The following is a 13,033-nucleotide window of genomic DNA, read 5'->3' as shown; positions in this document are numbered from 1 at the left end:
CCCTGAGTTCCACTACAGCCATAATGTTTATTTATTAACTACAGTCGAAGAGCTTCACTCCTAAAACTACTTCTGGGAGAGCTGATATGGAACCCACATGTTTTGGCTATGTTGGAGAGGGGAACACTTTCCACGATGTTATACCTTGAATGAAAGAAGTTTAATCAGCGACAGCACACTCGCACATCACAAATGGAAGCTCCTACCAATGTGCGCCATGAATCGGTTTACGCTAGTTTCCATTGGCCCATCCTTTGGAAGCCCGTAGTCGTCAAGCAGTTTGCTCAATGATTCATCTGGTTCCATATGAGTACGGGTATTAGTTCGAGGTAAGCTAAGTACCGTCGTAAGCAAACAGAGACAGTAGATCCGCTGGATAGACACTGCTGATCTCGCCATTACCCATCAGGACGGGCTTGAGACTCTCATTCAAATCCGTATCCTGGATGCTCGAGTTCTCTCGCCGAGCGTCTCTAATCAGACATCAAACTCTCGTTGCACAGAATGTCAGCAGAAGGAACTACTGACTCATTGACCCGCGAGTGCTTCACTTTCTCAATCTGGGCCCTGTTTTCTTCTACCTGCTTGGACATCGGCACAGGGATATACGCCCTGATCTGCACATCGAATTGAGCCTTCACTTGGCTCGCTATCTCCTGTTGGAGCTGCGACTTGATGTGATCGCTGACCCAATGATAAACTCTTGACCGGAGAATGGTACTTGAAATGGACCTACTCTAGCGCCGCTATCACCTGCTTCTGGATGTCTACCCGAGCCACTTCCTTGAGGCTCGAAATTTCAGCATGCACTGTCTCTTGTTCAGCCGCGATCTCCTTGCTCAACGGGTCAATTTCTTTCTGGACGTCCTCCTGCAATCATAGAATAGGGTCAATCTCCTATCGCACTAGGAGCGATGGGTGGACTCACCAGCTTTGGCCCTGAGCTCAGAAGCCCATCGGTCTGAGCGTGTACAGCTTTTAGAGAATCCTCGCTAGGCGTCGGAAGGTCGTAAGCTTAGTCCACGACAGTAAAAGAGAGGAGGTCGCTTACATAGTTGCCCATATGCTCTGCATACTATCGGTGTAAGGCACAGGCTTTGACATAATTGCGAGCTTGCCAAGTACGCAATAGATGGTGTTTTGTGAGGTGATACAAGCTGAGGGTCTGAGTGTGAGGGAACGATCGCGCCATCATTGCTGCGCTGCAATAGATAAACGTGCATGCAGGCAACCTCATGGCCGTAATACTGCCTACATCAGTGCATCAATCCACACAAGAAGCCTTGTAATAGGTTTACGAAGCCCTGCAACGTGTTTTCGCAGTGGGCGTGTTCGTCCCTCATGACGCACTGGCAAACGGCGTTTATCTTGGGATTGTATGAGACGTCTAAATGCCGCCCGGCATATAATTCTTCTATGTCTTCTATTTGTGTTCAGAAACGAGATCGTTCCCTCTACCTTTCGCGAAAAAGTCCCGTATATTCTGGAGGGCTCTAAGTTCCATCTTGTATTCCGTATCTTTGGTATCGGTGCCCATGTGTGGCAGGAGGGTGAGCTGAGGGAATTCGAGGAGACGCGGGTTGATCTCGGGCTCGTTCGGAAACACGTCCAGGCCGACAGAAGATAGCTTGGGCGAAAGTGTAAGTATCATAGCGTAGGCGGAATGGATCAGTTGGCTTACATGTCCGTCTTCGAGCGCTCGTATCATGGCTGCTTCATCAATGACCTTGCCCCTCGCGGTATTGATGATGACCGCTCCCCGTTTAAGAGACCGAATAATCTTCTCCCCCACCAAGTCAACTGTATCCTTGTTGAGAGGCACATGAACGCTCAAAACATCGGCTTGGGCACACATCTCCTCGACATCTTCGAAGTACTCACACCATTCCGGTGCATTGGCAACTTTATTCCTCGAATGATAAATCACCCGCATGGGGAATGCGTGAACGAGTTCAGCGAGGCGCAGACCGATGCCACCAAGGCCTAAGATGGCTATGGTATGCCCCGTGAGGTCTCTGGAAGTCTGGGTGGTGCCGGTTACTCTCCAGTTTAGGGCGCGTAGGGATCGCTCGCCGGCGGAGAATTGGCGGAATGTCGCGATGAGTAGGTAGAGAGCGGTCGTAGCCGTAGCGTCGTCTACGGCGCCCGGCGTATTCGACACCATTATCCCTGGGGCAAATTTAATCACTAAGTCGCGTGCACAAGTTGAATGCTCACGTACCACAAGCTTTACACTCGTGAACGTCAATGCGATCGTATCCTGCGCCATTGTGCGCGATCCATCTTACGCTGCTGGATATTCCCTGGATGATCTCCTTGTCGAAGTTTCCGATAAACTGAGCAGATGAATTATCTCTGTATATGGCTACGACGCCCTCGTACTTTCCCCCGGCTTGAAAGCCCTGCAGGAATTCTGCGCGCGTCGGAGAACTAAGGAGCTACGAGAGTCAAATTTAAAGGACGCCTGGAACGCTTGTCCGTGCCCGGGACTCACGATTATCTCTGCGAAATCTTGTAATAGTTGCTTCGCGTCTTCCTGGGCCCAATCTAGTTCACCTGTGGCGACTCAAATCAGCGTTGCGCGTGTACAGTTGGCTGCACTTCACGTACCGCAGATGAGTACCTTGGGTGACATGACTGTTGTACGGTTCGGAAATGGGAGTAGGACCGAACCCCTATTGATGTTCAATTGGCAGATATTTCGCACGGTTGACAGCCAGCGGCCATTGTGCTTCCGTTCTTCCCAAACTGTAAACATACAGCAGTGTTCATAACGCTCAGAATTCGTCCCTGAAACCCAGGAAACGCCGTAAGAGTGCTGAGGAAATAACATTCTTCTTCGAGACCATGCTCACCAAGACTACTTGGCCATATCTTCGTCTATCCTCCTTGCTCCGACTATTACAGCACGTAACGCGCTTCGTGCAGAAGACGGGTAAAAAATGTAGGAGATTCTTCACATTTATCTCTTTTTTGCGGTGGATGGCTCCCTTCTTTCGGAACCGCTGCAATGAGACTAGCGAAAGTTCGGGGACTGGGATCAAGTCGAATGCCTGCGACGAACGCCGCGCAGGCTTCGTTGCTAGTCAAGATGTAGCTGCGCTACCACAAACCACGCAGACTGACCGGGACCTGGAGGCAGGGGCATGCCCAAACCATGCTCCCCCGGTTCCAACTAGCGCACATCCGACTGCCGACTTGCCATTGTCCAGCCCCCAGTTGGGTGACCAAACTGCAGATCCTCCTACGACAGGTACAGTTTCTATCCAGACGTAGTTCACCTTCTTTTCTGACCACAACAGAAGGCCCTAACCCTCCCATGTTGTGTAGCTCATACCCGGAATTTTTGCCAGTTCCGCCGCGTTATTTTAAACGATCGGGAACAGTGTATGTGAGGATTTGTTGCGTGTGAGAATACTTCTTAGCCATTTTTGAAGCCCCCGCGTGCACCATGATATCAAGATACCTCCGCTATCTATCAGGATGACCGAGTAAGTATTCCATTTTGTACCCAGAAATCATGCTGAACCCGCTGTAGCGATGCACCCGTTGGTTGGACAAGGTATGAGCACCCTAAAGGCCCAACATATTTTCATCATGAATCCAAGGTAATGGCCTGTGGTTCCTTTCTAGTATGTTTCTTACATCTCCGCTCATCCTCAGAATATTTTTACCAATACCCTCCTTGGAACTTCTGCGAACCTTGACACCATCTCGCGCTTCATAACATCATTTGAATCTTTCGTTTCGGATAATAGGATCCATCTTGACCCGTCCTCTGAACTAGTTTTCGCCTTAAGCGAGTCTGGAAAGAGTGCTGGACGTTGTGGCTACTACCTAGTCGACCACCAAAATCGAACCGTCTTCTGGTTAGATGAGTTCAATGCAGCCTATCTTCCGGATTGGAGGGACGTACCCGGTGTGATGGCGGATGCTCATATACGTGGGCCAGACCCCATCATTGCTTGGTTTGTTGCTAACCTTGTCTGTCAGGACATGAACTCGAGGCTCTGTACTGGTGAGAGAGCCTCAGGCATTTTGGTTAGCATCCTCCACGTATTCATTGTCACTATACCAACTCCCACTCCAGCGTACCCTCAATGTCTCTTACTCCTCGTTAGGCGTCACTGTGAGTTTTTCCCGCACACCAGAGAAGTAACGCAGGGCCTGGTGGATGAACTGAGAGATATGATCACACATGCTCTTGGAGGTAAGTTATGCATTTACGTGGTTCGTAGTGAAACTCGATTGTCCTGACTATGCCATTCGTAGATATTTCCAACTACCCACTCTCTATCATTGAGGATACCACCGACGAGCTGAAAACCATGCTTGACATCGTTGCAGCGGCAGAAAGTAGACACCCTCCATATTCTCCCCCCCCCGATCTCGTCCTGACGACACCCATTATAGCGCAAGTCAAGAAGCTAGCCCCTGCTTCATTCGCTACTCTAAGTGAGTGCCTTACCCTTGAGCCACTGATCGCTGGTGCTTATATTGATTAGGTAGATTAATGTATCTAAGAGGTTTCTGTTCTCTGTACCTCGCCGACCAAGTACATATGTTGATATTAACCATCCATAGCGCGCCATCGGTTCATCAATTTTCACGGACAGCCTTCCGCTCGCTCGGCTTGTAGCCAAACTATGTATGATGGTTCGACTGGGCGATCTTACTTCAGTATGCTGTCATATCTGCTGCACTTCGGCGGCCCTCAAGCCTATCTCCGCGTGCTCGGTGGCGCATACGTGGATCGAATGGTGAACGCAACACATGTCAACCAAGTCGTCTCTCGGTTAACCGTTGAGTGGCAGGATTTTATCCTTATCGTGAGTGTCTTGAACTGCGTACCCGACCTCTCCAACCTTATGAACTACATATCGTAGGCTACTGTGCTGCTCAACGCAAATGTAGCGCTTTTGGCTATCCAAAGTGTTGACAATGGTAACAGTCATGGTATACGGTCCCCGATCCAAATCGCCAGCTACATGTCTATAGCCTCGAGCATTGGTAGTATCATTGCTGGCCTGTTGCTCGTCAGGCAAAATAGGTCGAAAGGCCCGGCAAGCCCTGTAAGTGGTATCCTTGTTATCACATAACCACCGCTGCTCACATCTCTTAGCTGAGATTATTGAGCAATCATTCTTTCAATTTGCAACTCATGGCCCTCACTTACAGCCTTCCATGGAACTTCCTCATGCTTTCGTAAGTCAGAGACCACTACCGCCGCCTGCAATACTTATGATCATATCTTTAGGATCCTTTCATTCATGCTTTCTTTCGGTATCCTGTGTTTTTCTTCAGACCCTTTTACATGTCTGATCGTAGGAGCTCTGTGTTTCACTGTCGCGACTCTTCTTATTTTTAATGCTTGGTATTGCCGAGAAACCGACATCGCCCCCAAGAAGGAGACACCACCAAATCCACCGAAAGCCCTCAACACGACAAGCGACTCGTAAAAAACCTACTGCCGAACACGGGAACGAGCAGCATGTTGTGGCACCTCGAGGAAGGTTCAAGAGTTGGTTTACGATGCCCTGGCTGAAGAGGGCTTCCGTGAATTCAGAGGCAACGACTGTATGATGTTGGTATGATGAGCACTATATCTCATGTTGGTCGTAATTATCTACCGCCTGCAATACTGCCATATGAGTTCCCCGGTATTCCGCTCTGTGAATCGGTCTTGGTTGGCCTAGTGCGAGCTTTTATATCGTCCGTATCGATTAGGGGTTAAATCACTTCGTTGTGGTTGCACTGCTCCGAAGAGCCGCTGGTTCGATTCCAGCTACGGACAAGTGTACTTCAGTAGCTTCTATTTTGCCTCGCTTGACTCCCAACCCCCAACACAATGCGCAAGACATCCTATGTAGTCACTTTTTTCGCTGTGGCTTTGACTCTGACTCTCGTAACTGCTCATATTCTCAATCCCTCCACCGTGGCTCACAATTCGCACAGAATATCATCTCGGCCCAGCGACCTGACTGGTCCGTGCACCTCATGCTCATCATGATATCTCCTCCTCATTGATATCCAGGATCGTCGTGTCGTCGCCCGAGATCCTCCGCAGGAAGGTAACCTTCTACTACGGCCTCTCCGAGCGCTGCGAGCGCGATGTAATCCGCCTCCCGAAGCCGAGCGACGACAGCGAACTCGAATACACAAGCTACACATGCCGACCGTTCCCCACCAGCACCGCCGATAGCTGCCAAGACGAGAACAGGCTGTTCTGCACGGTCTGGACGAGTGCTGGGTATATCTCCCAGTTGGCCATAGGCTTCGCCGCAGTCTCGCTGCTATCCATCCTGATAGGACTCACCACGCATTCCCGGAGAAGGAGAATTTGGAGAGCGGTTGCCGGATTGACTTTCCTGCACGGTGAGTGCCCATTCCTGAACCCTTTGCATTGTCTCATCTCGTATGATAATAGCTGCATGTCAAATTGGCACCTTTGCCGCAGTCACCGAAATGTACCGCTCTGACCGATACCCTACCTTCGAACAAGGGCGACCAGGTATATATACTCGTGTCATGAAAGAAACGCTGACCCTTAACGTACTAATAGGTTGGGCATATATCTTCAACGTTCTTTCCTGGGTCCTTGGCATCATAACCACCTTCGCCGTCGTAACGACTGGCATATCGGCAGACAAAGGTCACCGGTGGGCTGCAGGCAATAGGGCATACCAGCCTATCAGTGGTTAAACTCTCTCCATTTCATTTCACTCAGTACCTTTATGACACTGCCTTCGTACTCTTCGTTTCCTTTATTCGAACTTGCGTCCCTTAAGAAAATACATCCACATTTTGTCTTTGGTACAGAGTTTACAACAGACGTGGCATATTTACATGATGATATGTACTGGAACAAATCTACATTTGCACAACAAAAGGAGAGAGTAAACGAGATAGGCTTACTGCGGATTTAGTTTTCTGGCTCTTTCAACCATGCGTGCTCCTTGACTTCAGCGATAGTGATCCTCTGTGTTGGATCGGGGAGGAGGCATCTCTTCAACAGGTCCATCGCATCGGGCGGGATGCTCTGCCTTGCTGAACCACAGAGAACGATATTGCCGTCGATGGCATCCTGCCTTAAAGGGAACGGCGACGATCCGGTGAGGAGATACGATAAGAGCACGCCCAATGTCCAGACTTCGGCTGGAGCGGCCTGGTATGGCCTCTTGAGGAGGATCTCCGAAGCAGCATAGGCCGTCGTCCCGAAGAAGACATCGTAGAACGGGCGGGGTTTTGAAGGGTCAACAATAACAGCGCTTCCAAAGTCTATCAACTTGGCCTACAAGATATCATATATATGCGTTCAAACCTAACCAGAAGCAGGTATATGCGCACCTTGAAGTTCCTGTCAATGACCACGTTCTCGTCCTTTAGGTCTCTGTGGGATACGCCTTGAACGTGTAGGTAGTAGACTGCTTCGACGATCTGTTTGAATACGTAGCGAGCTTGCTCTTGGGAAAGGCGCTTGTGCTCGGATTGCTCTATACACTCAAACAAATCGTGTGACGGCCTTCGAGAGAATTCAGGGCGATTTATAGCTAGTTCCTTGCTGGGATCTAGCTTTTTTACCGTGTTATTGCATGGTTGTGGTAGGCATGACTGGTGTTTCGGTTTTAGGGAGGGGTGAAGATGCAAGGGACGGTTCTTGGGGTTGGACCAAGGAGATCCGTGTAATTCTTGCACCTATGGCAAGGTTTCGTCTTTACTTTTGCAGAAAGGGAGAAGCAACAACTTGCCATATAGTAATAGATCTTGTCCTCGTACAAGTCCAGACATTTGACTATATTCTCGTGATCGATGAAGCAAAGTAGCAGAACTTCAGCCGGGAGCTTTCCAAGAACTTCGTCGACCATCCAAGCGCCATCTGGGACTTTCTCTTTTATGATGAATTTGACAGCGACCTCGTAGCCCCGTTCGCGATGGTGAGCAGTCATGACGAAGCCATATCCTCCAGCGCCGAGCTGGTCCTCCAGAACATAGTTCCTTACGAAGTGCCGGTTCAGCTGGTGTCCTTCTGGGAATTTCTCAGAGTGCATATGTGCGTCGTAATTGAAGTGAATATCGCAAGCGGCGGGGTCATCAGGCGGGCGGTCAAGCTCCTCATCCGGTGGTCGTGGAGCATCTCCAGAATCATCGAGGGCATCCTCTAGCAGCTCGGGCGAGAACATAAGTTCAAACGGGTTTTCTTCCAAGTTCTTGTCGCCACAAGTCCGGCCATCTGGAGTCAAGGAGAACGAGGAGTAGCTTCTGTACCTAGGCGAGACCAAGATCGGTGAGACCAGGGACGACTGCGAGAACTTATGAGACGGCGAGTTGACGTCGGAAGTGTATTCGTAGCCTCCTTTCCGTCGAGTTTCCGGAGAAGACGGCGACCCTACATAGTCGAATACGCTGGCTTCTGGTTCCCTTGGGTCAGCGTAGATTCGTCCGCCAGCGTGCTCTTCGATGAACGGCGTTTGTATGGCGTCGCTCCCAATTGGTGAGTAGTATCCAGAGCTTGAAGGAGAAAGAGGATCCAGCGGTGTCTCTAATGAGTCCATGGACGCTATTGAGCCTGAGCTCGCGGGGCAAGAATCTGTCTGCATAATCGTCCAGGAGAGAAGAAATCAAGCAAATGTACAAGTTTTGGGTGGGAGGATACGCGAACACCGAGCAAGGGTGGGTTATGGGAGCACGCGAGCCTCAGGCCTCAGATGGTAGAGAACAAGTCGCGACACTGCAGAACTTGGAAGGATGTAAGCTATTTGTGAAAGTTTGGCTGGCCAGCAACGCGCTGCTCACGTGACCCGGTATTGATGATGAATTAATGAATCAAGAAATGAACGTCAAAGCATAGGCAAAGCAGGGTCTGTACGATAATAATGCAGGCGACAAGGTACTTAAATCAACATAAGTTGATGAGGTTTAACCATCAGCAAGGGCCCACATGTAATACACGGCTGCGGAGGTGGTCAGTATTTAGACTCGCGCGATCGTGGCAGGAATAAATACCGAGGCTTCTGTAGGGCTTCCATGGGGTAGTGAGCTCCTCCATCTCTTGGGGTGTGATCAACGCTCCCCTGGAATCGAGTCGTTAAACGCATACAATAGCAGAAACGAAGCAGCACATACTTGATTTTCTTCTTGCCATCTAATCGACTCTTCAGATCTGAGGCCGTTAACCCGCCCGGAAGAGGAGTAGCTGGGGCACTGGTCGAGGTGAGTATCTTCCTGGTGGCGGGTGTCAGCGGTGGAGGCATTGCAGCAACATTCTTCTTGCTTCCATCAGGCATGGGTGTTGCTGCCACGCCGCCAGGAGGTACAGACGACACGTCCTGGGGCTCAACAGGGGTAGTACTGGTCGTCCCGAACACGGGGAGCGTGCCCTCTTCGTCGTCATCATCGTCGTCCTTGTCCAGCGGTGTCGATTTAAGTTCACCTCCAGTGACCTTGTCAGGCGATATACTAATATTATATGTTGGTGAATGAAGGGCCAAGAACCATCGAGCTACACCGCGCTGAACTCCAAGATCACCTAATGATTACAAGTTAGTCAACGGCAAGTCCTATCAGTAAAAGAAAGATTCTTACCAACTGGAAGTATATCAGGCCTTCGAAGGGAGAAAATTGCGAACATGTCCACTAAAACATTGTGGATGAAAATCAATCATACACCGTTTGTGGATAGACCTACCGGTCCACTGTAACCCAGGTAGCAATCTAATCATTTTCCTTTCTATCCAGATTCCAAATATGGGCACTCACTCGGCCAATTCCTCGAACTTCAATCAGCATTTCTGCTAACTCTTCATCGTTGGCGTTCAGCAACTTCGATGTCGAAAGTCTACCATCAGCGAACCTGGATGCCAAATCTTGGACTATACGATGTTCGACGAAGTTAAGGACAGTATAGTTCTCGCGCTAACCATATTCCGCTTTTCTGCCGCTTAGTCCAGCAGTTCTCAGTATGTTGAGGTCTGTCTTGGCTACTTGGTCTGGGGTTGGAAAGAGGTCCGAGGTGTCGGTGACGCTATCAAGTATATTGGGAGTTCATTGGGGTGTCATCTCTAGAGGAAACAGGCAACAAACACATCTGACGGCTTCTCGGGGAGCGTTGGATTGTAGAGGCGCACGAATCTGTGATTGATGGATCTTGCTGCCATCCACGATATTTGCTGCCCGCTATGTTTGTAACGTTGAGTATTAGATGACTTACGCCACCTCGGAGGTTGAGATCAGCCTTACAGGATAGATGTGGCCAGAGCCCTAGTAGGGGAGACGCGTCGCGTTTAGCATCATTAAACGCGATCGAACGCAGTGCGTGACTTACTGGAATGGGTGAACTCGCTCCAATTTCTCGTAGGGCTTGCACGTTACCTCATTGAACAAGCCTTCAAACCGTGGATCTGCTTTGATGAGGTGGTTCTTCGCTTCATCGAACGAGAAACTTAAAACAGCTGGGACGACATCCGAGTCGTCGTCCGCTAAAACTCGTGGTGGAATAGCAAACACAGGAGTTGCGGGGGTCTCTTCTTGTTCTTGACCTTCCTCTGCAGTATTTTCATTCTTCGTGGCCTTGCGAGGCTTCTTGGAACCTGTCCCAGTTGACGCTGCTTTGCGCTTCGCAACTGTACGGGCCGGGGTGGCTTGAGGGGGTGTTTCTACAGGCGTTGAAGCCGACGCAGCTTTGGAAGCAGAGCGCGTTACTCGCATTTTGAGCAGAAGTGGTCTGTAGTACGAGGGGGAACGGGTTAATATTGAGAGCATCGAATGTTTCCCTTCAACATACTTTCAACCACCACATTCAGGGGCGGGATGACTCGACTGACTAATTCAGGGTCCGCTCATGTTACGCGACGGACACTTGGCGGCTCCGGAGCGCGCAGTACCTTCATCCCTACTTACATCCAAAGCTTGATTTTGTAGAAATATGCACGTTGGGCGTAAGTACAAGCGCTATCCAAGCTTCAGTGCCGTCGATCTCAATTAGACATATGCCCTAGACTTTATCATCCTTTTCAAGCCTCATGTCAGCCTCCCGGAGGTGAAAGAGTACGCTAAGCAAATCCTTCATCAAGGTCAGATATTCACATTCATCGGCCACTACTGTGTAACGGCAATACTGAGCGCCGATTGTCCCACAGGCGGAGAAATCACCCATGAATTTGACTTTATCAAGGTTCGTACGATGGCAAACGAACGCTCACCCCTACTGAAATAGGCGTTCTACAGGGGTTCGCTGCTGCTTTGACGGACCAGTCGCTCCAAACGCTGCAAAGTCTCCGAGACAACGATATCGTTGACTCAATCGGTGAATAATCTCTGGAACTTTTGGCGGATTAAATAGCCGCTTACTCCTCCACAGAGCCTGATCAACGTGTGACTACGCAAGGGTGAATCTGGTTTTAGATGCCTAAGGCGGCTACGTAGCGAATAATCGTCGAGACATAGTTGAATGAATTCAATTCCTTATACTCGTTTGGGCTGCATGCCCGATTATTAGCCAGGCTAGGCCAGCGCTGACCGGCGTGGACCACAAGTAGCCACCTCGACTGAGTTAGCCAGAAGCAACCTATCGCGATGAGTACGGATACGTTCTCCATCTGCTCCAAGTAATCATCTGACCTCTGGAAGTAATTCATCGATTGCGTCAGGGTCCTGTTCGCTACGCAGCAGCATCGCTTTCCTCTTTCACCACAACACCAAGATTAACCACAAGCACTTTAACACCATGTCTGCAGGAAGTACGTACATCCAAGTCCTCATCAATAACACAGAAGTTTGAATATGGCCAGAATTTATTGTGATCTTCAAGAACGACATCTCTGACGACAAGATCAGGGAGACGAAGGACGAGGTTATTGCAGAAGGTATGACATGCCATTCCTGCTACGGAATTCCTCTTGACTCGTCGCACTTTACAGGGGGTACAATCACCAATGAATACAACATGCCTGGAATGAAGGTAGATGCGTGCATGTTTCAGATGGTAGTATCGACGCTCATTGTTCGTGACAGGGGTTTGCGGGGGAACTGACTCCCCAAAGTTTAACCAAGTTCCAAGGATTGCAAGGAGAGTTGATCGATTCCATAGGTATGCCCCTTCCATCTCCCTTCAACTCGAGACAATAACGATGTTTGTATCCCGTTCAGAGGCAGATGCGATCGTCACGACTCAATAAGAGACCGGTGGAGCCCCCAGTAGTACTTACAAGCCTGTAATTTGAGCGCATCGTGCCCTTTCGCAAAGACACGGAGTAATGTTTTATCTGTGGCGTGGACTGAGTGATTACTAGCAATCGATCTGGGAGATGTAATTGCTGCCGACCCTTCGCTCTCATCTTCCCATGTTCCATCGATTGCGTCAGGCGCTTGCTGCGGGCGGGAAGAGCAACCCCACCGCGGGCTCATACAGTGCTAGCGCTGCAGATAAATCTGCTAGAAGTCATTGCAAACACTCTATGCAACCGTATATTGGCTGACGCCAGCACGGGTAGGGTATATCATTGTGTTCAAACCCCACGTCACGCAGGAGCAGATTGAGGACTATATCAGTAGCGTTCAGAAACAAGGTATTTATACCATATCATCGGTGGATATCTACTGTAGTCTGAGGCGTATACCAGGAGGTACAGTGACACATAGATACGACATAATCAAGGTCAATCGCTTCAAAGGTAACAGGCAACGCTTAGTTTAACTATGAATGTTGTAGGGCTTCGCCGCGAATTTGGGCCCGGAGGCACTATCCAATTTGCAATCCCTACAAGGAAACATAGTGGAGTCGATTGGTGAGTGTTGATGATGCCCTTGACCAACAATGACTACAACTGCTGTTTAGAACCTGATCAAGAGATGCGAACCCAGTATGTAACGCAGTAATGTATTACGACTGAGGAAATTGGAGGGAATGGCTGGCTGATATACACGATGTGTCCACATAATTTAGAGAATGAACAGTTATCCTTAATGTAGTGAGGAAGGTACCAATAGAATCGGAGAACAGGGTATTAAATATGCTGGGAATGGTCCGTGGTCGTTA

The 13,033-nt window shown here is 49.5% G+C and overlaps 9 protein-coding genes and 1 non-coding gene across 10 annotated transcripts; 6 read left to right on the top strand and 4 right to left on the bottom strand.

The window, feature by feature from the left end:
* Positions 1–106: 106 nt before the first annotated feature.
* On the bottom strand, positions 107–1,104 carry PC9H_007363 (uncharacterized protein; the record flags this gene model as incomplete). Its single annotated transcript, XM_036776895.1, has 7 exons — positions 107–144; positions 207–296; positions 343–473; positions 529–684; positions 737–870; positions 929–992; positions 1,052–1,104. The coding sequence occupies 7 exons, from the start codon at positions 1,102–1,104 to the stop codon at positions 107–109; spliced, it is 666 nt and encodes a 221-aa protein (XP_036630515.1).
* A 319-nt stretch (positions 1,105–1,423) lies between these two features.
* Positions 1,424–2,635, bottom strand: PC9H_007362 (uncharacterized protein; the record flags this gene model as incomplete). Its single annotated transcript, XM_036776894.1, has 5 exons — positions 1,424–1,627; positions 1,682–2,169; positions 2,222–2,438; positions 2,495–2,556; positions 2,611–2,635. The coding sequence occupies 5 exons, from the start codon at positions 2,633–2,635 to the stop codon at positions 1,424–1,426; spliced, it is 996 nt and encodes a 331-aa protein (XP_036630514.1).
* A 347-nt stretch (positions 2,636–2,982) lies between these two features.
* On the top strand, positions 2,983–5,459 carry PC9H_007361 (uncharacterized protein; the record flags this gene model as incomplete). The annotated part of the gene is made up of 11 exons (XM_036776893.1): positions 2,983–3,253; positions 3,306–3,387; positions 3,438–3,491; positions 3,539–3,608; positions 3,664–4,210; positions 4,273–4,356; positions 4,414–4,455; positions 4,585–4,829; positions 4,887–5,072; positions 5,123–5,205; positions 5,258–5,459. The coding sequence occupies 11 exons, from the start codon at positions 2,983–2,985 to the stop codon at positions 5,457–5,459; spliced, it is 1,866 nt and encodes a 621-aa protein (XP_036630513.1).
* A 253-nt stretch (positions 5,460–5,712) lies between these two features.
* PC9H_007360 lies at positions 5,713–5,794 on the top strand. Its single transcript has one exon. It is a non-coding gene; the product is annotated as a tRNA-His (tRNA).
* Positions 5,795–5,848: 54 nt separating this feature from the next.
* On the top strand, positions 5,849–6,702 carry PC9H_007359 (uncharacterized protein; the record flags this gene model as incomplete). The annotated part of the gene is made up of 5 exons (XM_036776892.1): positions 5,849–5,905; positions 5,956–5,984; positions 6,035–6,375; positions 6,428–6,511; positions 6,563–6,702. The coding sequence occupies 5 exons, from the start codon at positions 5,849–5,851 to the stop codon at positions 6,700–6,702; spliced, it is 651 nt and encodes a 216-aa protein (XP_036630512.1).
* A 220-nt stretch (positions 6,703–6,922) lies between these two features.
* Positions 6,923–8,552, bottom strand: PC9H_007358 (uncharacterized protein; the record flags this gene model as incomplete). The annotated part of the gene is made up of 3 exons (XM_036776891.1): positions 6,923–7,291; positions 7,348–7,695; positions 7,719–8,552. The coding sequence occupies 3 exons, from the start codon at positions 8,550–8,552 to the stop codon at positions 6,923–6,925; spliced, it is 1,551 nt and encodes a 516-aa protein (XP_036630511.1).
* Positions 8,553–8,916: 364 nt separating this feature from the next.
* Positions 8,917–10,704, bottom strand: PC9H_007357 (uncharacterized protein; the record flags this gene model as incomplete). The annotated part of the gene is made up of 10 exons (XM_036776890.1): positions 8,917–8,951; positions 9,004–9,071; positions 9,124–9,526; positions 9,583–9,633; positions 9,686–9,692; positions 9,757–9,869; positions 9,918–10,021; positions 10,081–10,173; positions 10,237–10,257; positions 10,322–10,704. 10 exons carry the CDS (start codon positions 10,702–10,704, stop codon positions 8,917–8,919), a joined length of 1,278 nt encoding a protein of 425 aa, XP_036630510.1.
* A 217-nt stretch (positions 10,705–10,921) lies between these two features.
* Positions 10,922–11,388, top strand: PC9H_007356 (uncharacterized protein; the record flags this gene model as incomplete). The annotated part of the gene is made up of 5 exons (XM_036776889.1): positions 10,922–10,934; positions 10,995–11,069; positions 11,136–11,170; positions 11,224–11,302; positions 11,357–11,388. The coding sequence occupies 5 exons, from the start codon at positions 10,922–10,924 to the stop codon at positions 11,386–11,388; spliced, it is 234 nt and encodes a 77-aa protein (XP_036630509.1).
* A 334-nt stretch (positions 11,389–11,722) lies between these two features.
* PC9H_007355 (uncharacterized protein) lies at positions 11,723–12,173 on the top strand (the record flags this gene model as incomplete). Its single annotated transcript, XM_036776888.1, has 5 exons — positions 11,723–11,735; positions 11,787–11,861; positions 11,916–11,956; positions 12,010–12,085; positions 12,145–12,173. The coding sequence occupies 5 exons, from the start codon at positions 11,723–11,725 to the stop codon at positions 12,171–12,173; spliced, it is 234 nt and encodes a 77-aa protein (XP_036630508.1).
* A 165-nt stretch (positions 12,174–12,338) lies between these two features.
* On the top strand, positions 12,339–12,793 carry PC9H_007354 (uncharacterized protein; the record flags this gene model as incomplete). Its single annotated transcript, XM_036776887.1, has 4 exons — positions 12,339–12,435; positions 12,489–12,563; positions 12,618–12,652; positions 12,707–12,793. The coding sequence occupies 4 exons, from the start codon at positions 12,339–12,341 to the stop codon at positions 12,791–12,793; spliced, it is 294 nt and encodes a 97-aa protein (XP_036630507.1).
* Between the last annotated feature and the right edge of the window lie 240 nt (positions 12,794–13,033).

This window comes from Pleurotus ostreatus (assembly GCF_014466165.1).
Source record: "Pleurotus ostreatus strain PC9 chromosome Unknown scaffold_5, whole genome shotgun sequence".
In the NCBI taxonomy this organism is placed as follows: domain Eukaryota; kingdom Fungi; phylum Basidiomycota; class Agaricomycetes; order Agaricales; family Pleurotaceae; genus Pleurotus; species Pleurotus ostreatus.
Note: the sequence above shows the minus strand (reverse complement) of the source record. Positions and strands in the feature narration are given on the sequence as shown.